General features: G+C 18.1%; 1 protein-coding gene across 1 annotated transcript; it reads right to left on the minus strand.

The window, feature by feature from the left end:
- CORC01_14099 (uncharacterized protein) lies at positions 1–171 on the minus strand (the record flags this gene model as incomplete). The annotated part of the gene is made up of 1 exon (XM_022625710.1): positions 1–171. A coding segment is annotated over one exon (171 nt), but the record flags the coding sequence as incomplete, so codon positions are not given.
- Positions 172–7,537: the final 7,366 nt, after the last annotated feature.

Here is a 7,537-nt window from a genome sequence, read left to right on the forward strand (position 1 = left end):
TTACTTAATACTACTAAGGCCGAGGTAATCTAAATAAAAAAAGGGGTTATTAATATTAAAAGTGAAAATATATATTAAGAGGATGTTTATACGGAAGGGGTTAAATTGCGCGGGCGGTAATATAATAACTATAAAAAGACTAGATATAATATATAAATATATTAAATAGTTTAAAAGATTTCTAAAGAAGAGGCTGATAAGTAGTTTTAATTAATTTCGTACGATATGGCTTAATTGACTTATATAAATAGTAGGAGGGTATTTAAAAATGGGCGATTCGCTATAATAGGCGACTCGCTATATATATACGTTAACTATTTATTAATATTTAATAACGGGATCTTTATAATAAAAGTGATATTATCGTTTTTTATTTAAAAAAGTAAAAAAAAAAGATTACTCTTATTAGTTTTATATTATATAACTGGTAAAAAAGATATTAAATAAAGTAGGTAAAAAGATCGTATATTATTAATATTTATTTCTTAGAAATAACGTTTAATATTATAAAAATAACGTAAGTTACGGATTTACCTAAAGAAGACGTTACTAGGCTAAATAAACGGCTAAGTTAGTAAATAATAAATTTAAATTATAAATTAACTTATTATCTACTAGATCTAGCCTCTACTAAGCTTTACGTTTTTATTAATAGATTATTTATAAATAATATAGATTTAACGTCTTAATTCGGATATATTATTACTTTAATAAACGAGGCTATAAAAGACGACGAATTTATAATATACGGTAATATCATTTATTATTTATTAGTTAAAAATAAAAAAGTAATTAAAAGCGTTTTAGTTTTAAAAGTTTATAAAATAATTAACAGTATTAACTTTACCTATACGATCTTTACTACGTTTAAACGGATTATAAATTAATTAACCTTATTTATAATATTAATAATCGTTTATATAGATTCTTATTTATTAAATAAATGCTTTATTAAGTTAAGTATTATTAAAAAGAAAAGGCTAATAATAAATATTATGGTTTTATAGTAATTATATAAGCGACGTAAGATTTTTAAGATCTGTTAGATTAACGATAAAGATAATTTAATAAACGTTTTTATTAAATAGAACCTAAACCTAGGTTTAGAACGATTTATTAATAATAGAACGACTACGGTATATATAGAAGGATAGGTTATACGGAAAGGGTTTAAAAAAGAAGCGGAAAAAGAATTATAAATATTATTTTTAACGGCGTATTATACGTTATTATGAGATTATCGAATTGCTTTTTTAATTATATAAGTTTAATAATAAAAGAGAGATAGTTAGTATTAAATTAGAAGCTTAATTCGACCTCGAGTTAGCGCTAGCGTAGGGGTTATCTGAGGGTCTCTATATTAGCGTTTAACCGGCGATTTAATTAATAGTTAGAACCTCTTTTTTCTAATTTACGTAGAGATTAATATAAGAGTAATTAACCTTTCGTCACTACGGTTCGATCGAATAAATCACCCTGTGATTACGTAAACTAATAAATATAGATTAATATTATAGTTATTAAGTTATTATATATTAAAAGTTTAAATAGCTAAGAATAGAGCGCGTTGTAAAAAAAGTGCGCGGCTAATTAATATACGCGGCTGATTAGTAAAGTACGTTATATATGTAAAAAGTATATATTATTTCTTTATTTTTTATAATTCTTTATATAAACGCGGCAAGTTTTATAATTAAAATACGATTATAATATTATATATTAATTTTAGTTTTAATTATTATACTTTTTAACTTTATAAATCGTTATAATAAAAGGAGGTTATTTACTTTTACGAATTAAAAAGTATTTATAAATAATTAATATATTTTTTTTATTTTCTTTTTAGAATTTATTATAAAAACGCTAATTAATACACGTGTTTTATTTCCTTTTTTTTATTATTAAATTTATATAAAAAAGGGGTTTCCGTACGCGCCGGTTTAAAGCTTAGTTTTTTAATTAATTAAATATTAATTAAGTTAATTTAAAAATAACTATTTATATTTATAACGACTTTTTTTTAAAAAAAAGATTTATAATATAAACGCGCGGTTTTAAATTATAACCTTAATAAATATTAATTCCGTTTTTAATAAAAATAATATTAAAAACCGGCCTATACCTATTCGTTTTTAAAATTATTTTAATTAATATATTATAACTTTACTTAAACCGCGTTTATGAAAACTTTAAAAACGCTTTATTATAGGCCGATTAGTATATTATTCGGAATATTAAAATAATTTAATATAATATATTTTTATTTTTTATATTTGTAATAAATAATTAAAATAATTCGTAATACGGCCGTTTAGTTTATTAATTACTTAGCGAGATATTTTGAAAAACGGTAAGTTCTATTAATAATAATAAAACGGTATAAAAATAATATTATAAAAACCGATTTTAAAAATAATATAAGTTTTTTTAAAAGCTTAATATTTTTTTTAAATCTTTTTTTATTTTTATTTCTTAATACGTTATTAAATTAACTTATATATAATATATAAAATCGTTTCGCTTTATAAATAATTAATTTAAATTTTTTAATAAAAACTTAATATTTAATTATTTTTTTTATAATTTAAAAAAAAATTAAAAAAAGTAATTATAAATTTCTTTTTTATTTATATTAATATACGTATTTAAATTATTATATATTATATTTTATTTAATAAAAATTTAAAATAGCGTATTTTCTTTTTATTTTTTTTATTTTTTATATTCTTTTTTTTATATTTTGGGGTCGATATATTTTTAATAAATAAAAACTAAAAATATATTTTAAATAGTCTTTTTTAAAAAGCTTATTTAGCAGCTTTTTTTTTAAATTTAAATTATTAAAATAATTTTAAATAAGGCTTATTTAATTTTATATCTTATTAAAAATTTAAAATAAAAGTCGTTCGCTTTTTTAATAATTTTAATTTAATTATTTATTTATATTATCGCCGTGTTTTTATTAAAAAAATAATAATTATAATTAAAAGGTTTTTAATATTTTTTGTATTTATCTTTTTTAATAAATTAAATAATTATAATTTTAATAATTGATTTACAAAAATCTTTACGTTATTTTTTTAATATTATTATAAATTATAAAATAACGGCGTTTTAATTTATTATTTAAATTTTTAATATAATATACCGTCTCTTATATTACCTCGCTAAAGTAACAATAAAGCGTTTTATAAAACGTATTTATAATTAAAACTTTTAGCGTCGTATTAATATTAAGTAATAAAATCGTCGATCGGATCTTTATTAACTTTTAATACTTTTTTTATTTATTAAATAAAGCGTTTTTCTAACCGTTTTTTTGTTAATAATACGTCGGCCTCGGCTTATTATAATAAATAATTTTTATAATTCGTCGATATTCGTATTTATTTAATTAAAAAAATCTAAATATAATTTCGCCGCTCCGTCGATTATTATATCCGTTATTTTTAAATTATATTAATACCTTTTATTTTACGTTAATTATATTAATTTATAAAAGTTTAAAAAACTATAATAATGTAGTTAAATATTTAAACTAAAAAAGATATAAAAATAGGCCTATTATAATTTTAAGATTTAAATTTAAAAATCTTTAAAATTATTGTCGGTTCTTTAGAATTTAATTTAGTTCGGTAAAGTTAAAAATTCGCCGAGCCGTTGCTATTTAAGCGTAGGGTGGCTAAGTTAATGTGGCGCGCGGCAGCGGTATTTTTATAGTTAATAAATCTTTATTAGCTTTTAATACTTTTCTATTTATTAAATAAGGTGTCTTTTTAACCGTCCTTTTGTTAATAATACGTCGGCCTTAATTTATTATAATAAATAATCCTTATAATTCGTTAATATTTATATTTATTTAATTAAAACATTTAAGTATACTTTCGCCGTTCTATTAGTCGTCATATCCATTATTTTTAAATTATATCGATATTTTTTATTTTATATTAATCATATTAATTTATATTAATTTAAAAATCATAATAATATAACTAAATAATTAAATTAAAAAATATATAAAAATAAGCCTATTATAATTTTAAAATTTAAGCCTAAAAATCTTTAAAACTATTGTTAGTTTTTTAACATCTAACTTAGTTTAATAAAGCTAAAGATTTACTAAGCTGTCGCTACTTAAGTATAAAATAGCTAAGCTAATATAGGGCACGGTAATGTTATTTTTATAAATAATAAATATTAAATAAAACCGTAATAAAAATACAACCGTTTTAAAAATATTTAATATATTTATTTTCAATATAAAAGGCTTTTTTTATAATAATAAAATATATAAAATAATTTTAAATTTAACTATTTTAATAAAAATGATATAAATATTAATGTTTTTTTTATAAATCTTTTAAATATATTAAAAATAATATTTTAAAAAGTTTTAAAAATCTTTTTATTAAATTTAATAGCGGTTTCTTTAATAATATTATTAAAAACGGCTTTATAATTTACTTTTTTAACTTTTTAAGTTTTAAATTATTAATATAAAAGTTTTTTATTTTTAAAGTCGATAATAAAAAGGTTATTAAAATCTTATAACTTTTATTTTTTTTTTATTTTTTCTTTAGGGTCCTTAAGGCCTTTATTAATCAGCTTATGAACCTCCTTTTCGGCGGCGTATTTAATAACGGTAGCGGCGTAGATAATAGCCTTTTTAGCTTTAATAATATAAGCAGCTTAAGCGCGCTCGGCGGCGGCCTTTTTAATAAAAGTAGTGCCGGTTATAATATATATATATATATTTATATATATATTTAATTAATATATTATAACTTATTAATATTAAAAAATGCTTATATAAAATTAATAATTAGCTTAAAAAATTTATAAAAACAATTTATAAATGGGTTAAAAAAAGATTTAATAAAAGGGTAAATAATAAAAAAAAGGGTTTTTATTATTTATAAACTTATTTAAATAATAATTTAACAACTTTATAATAATTTATTTATTAATAAATATATATAATAATAATAATAACGCGTTTATATAAATATATTATAATACTATTATTTATAAAATAATATAAAGTTATTATTTTTAATAAGGTTTTGTTATAGGCTAGGAGCATAGAAACGTAGTTCTTATAATCTAAAGTATTTATCTTTTTGAAAAGATATTCTATAGACCGATTAAGTAGATATACCGTCTAAGGGCGCTTAAAAAAATAAGTTAATAAGCGTACTTAAGCGGGTATTACTTTAGCTATACGTGGCTATATATTAAACTTTTTACGATATACCCCCTTAGTTACGAAGCTATTTATAACTAAATCGCATATATAAATCCTTTTTATATCCTTTTTAAATAAATATAAAAATAATTAATTAAAAAAAATAAGTTTAATAAAAAGAATTCGTTAAGAATAGTAATTTTATATTATTTTATAAATAATAGCGTTATAATATATTTATATAAACGTATTATTATTATTATTATATATATTTATTAATAAATAAATTATTGTAAGGTCGGTCATTAAGCTATTATTTAAGCGGGCTAGTAAATAATAAAAATACTTTTTTTTTACTACTTATTTTTTTATCGAATCTTTTTTTTTTTTCATTCTTTTATAAATCGTTTTTATGAGTTTTTTAAGCTGGTTTTTAGTTTTATATAACCTTTTTTTAATATTAATAAATTATAATATAACAATTAAATATATATATATAATAACCGGCACCACCTTTATTAAAAAGGGCGTTATTAAATACGCCTAGGCCGTTTACGCCGCTAAGGCTAAAAAAGCTATTATTTATATCGCTATTACTATTATATATATTATTAACGCCGCCGTTATTAAAAAGGCCGCTAACATTATCGCTAAAGCCGTTATTAAAAAAAAAACTAATAAGCTTATTAATAAAAACTTTAAAAACCCTAAAAAAAAATAAAGAAAAATAAAAAATTAAAAGACTTTAATATTTTTTTATTACCGATTTTAAAAACAAAAAGCTTTTATATTAATAATTTAAATAATAAATTAAAAAAATAAATTATAAAACCGTTTTTAATAACGTTATTAAAAAAGCCGTTATTAAAACCTATAAGTTTTTTTTTTTAAACTTTTTAAAACGTTATTTTTAATATATTTAAATAATTTATAAAAAAAAATATTAATATTTATACTACTTTTATTAAAATAATTAAATCCTTAGCTAAATTTAAAATTAATATAGCCTTATTTATAATTATATTTAAAAATAAAATTAAAAATAAAACTATTACGATAAAAAAAATATTAAAAAAAAGTTTAATATTTTAAATCCCGTTTTTTATATTTTTTATTTTATTTTAATAAAATTTAATAAAAGCACCGGAGCGTATTATATATATTCTTTTATTATAAAAAAAGCTTCCCGTATTAAAAATAAATATATTAAATATTCTTAAAACGGTTATATTTATATTATTATTTTATTTAATATTTACTTATTTATAATTCGTTTAATAAGCTTATTAATAACCCCTTTATTAGCTCCTATATAAATTTTTAAAAATCCGCTTTATAAGCTCTTAATTAATAATATTAAACTCTCGCTTACGCCCGCTCCGCTATTTATAAAGCTAAGGGCTTTAAATCTTTTCTTATTTTTAAAAAAGTTAAAAAAAAAGCTAAATTTATTATTATAAGCGGTTTTTCTTAATAAGGTAATAATAATAACGCTTTTATATATTTTATTAACTTTATAATTAAAAGCCGTTATATTTTTAACGTTATTAAAAAAAATCTTTTATTTATATCGTTATTAATAATAGTAATTAAATATACTTTTTAAAACTATCGTTTTTATTTTTATTATTTTTTATTTTTTAATATAACCCTATAATGTAGTTAATTTTTATTTAATATAGCCTTATAAAGTAAATTATTTTTTAATAAACGCCTTTTAAAATTCGGGTTATAATTAAATTATTAATTTTTTATACTTATATTTTCTTTATAACTATTCTTTATATATTTATTAAATTTAAATAAGCTTTAAAATTTAAAAACTTCTTTTTAATTAAGTTCTTTATAAGACCGTTTATTAATTTATCTTTTATAATTATATATTTAATTTCTAAACGGCTAGTAACGTATTTTTAATAAAATTATATATTTTAAATATTTATATAATATAAGCGTATAAAAACCTTTTTTATATCCGCTATTATTAATTTAATTATTTATTTATTGTTATATTAAATTATATAAAAGGCTTTTAAATTAAATACGAAGTTACAAAAGAATTTTCGTAATATTATTATTTCTTTAATAATTTCTTATAAATAAAAGAGTTTTATTTTAATTATAAAAGTCGTTATTATTAATTATTTAAACGCTTTTTATTAGATTAAGTTATTAAAAAGTATTATAATATATTTTTATAACGACTTTTTTATAGCTTTATTATTTATAAATAAAGTATCACCGGCTATAAATAAAAATAAACTATAATTAAGTTCTTAACTTATTTTACCCCTTTGTATGCCGTAATAAATTACTAAGTAACGTATTTTATATAAATATTTAATAACTTAA

This window comes from Colletotrichum orchidophilum, assembly GCF_001831195.1.
Source record: "Colletotrichum orchidophilum strain IMI 309357 chromosome Unknown Scaffold_237.1, whole genome shotgun sequence".
NCBI lineage: Eukaryota > Fungi > Ascomycota > Sordariomycetes > Glomerellales > Glomerellaceae > Colletotrichum > Colletotrichum orchidophilum.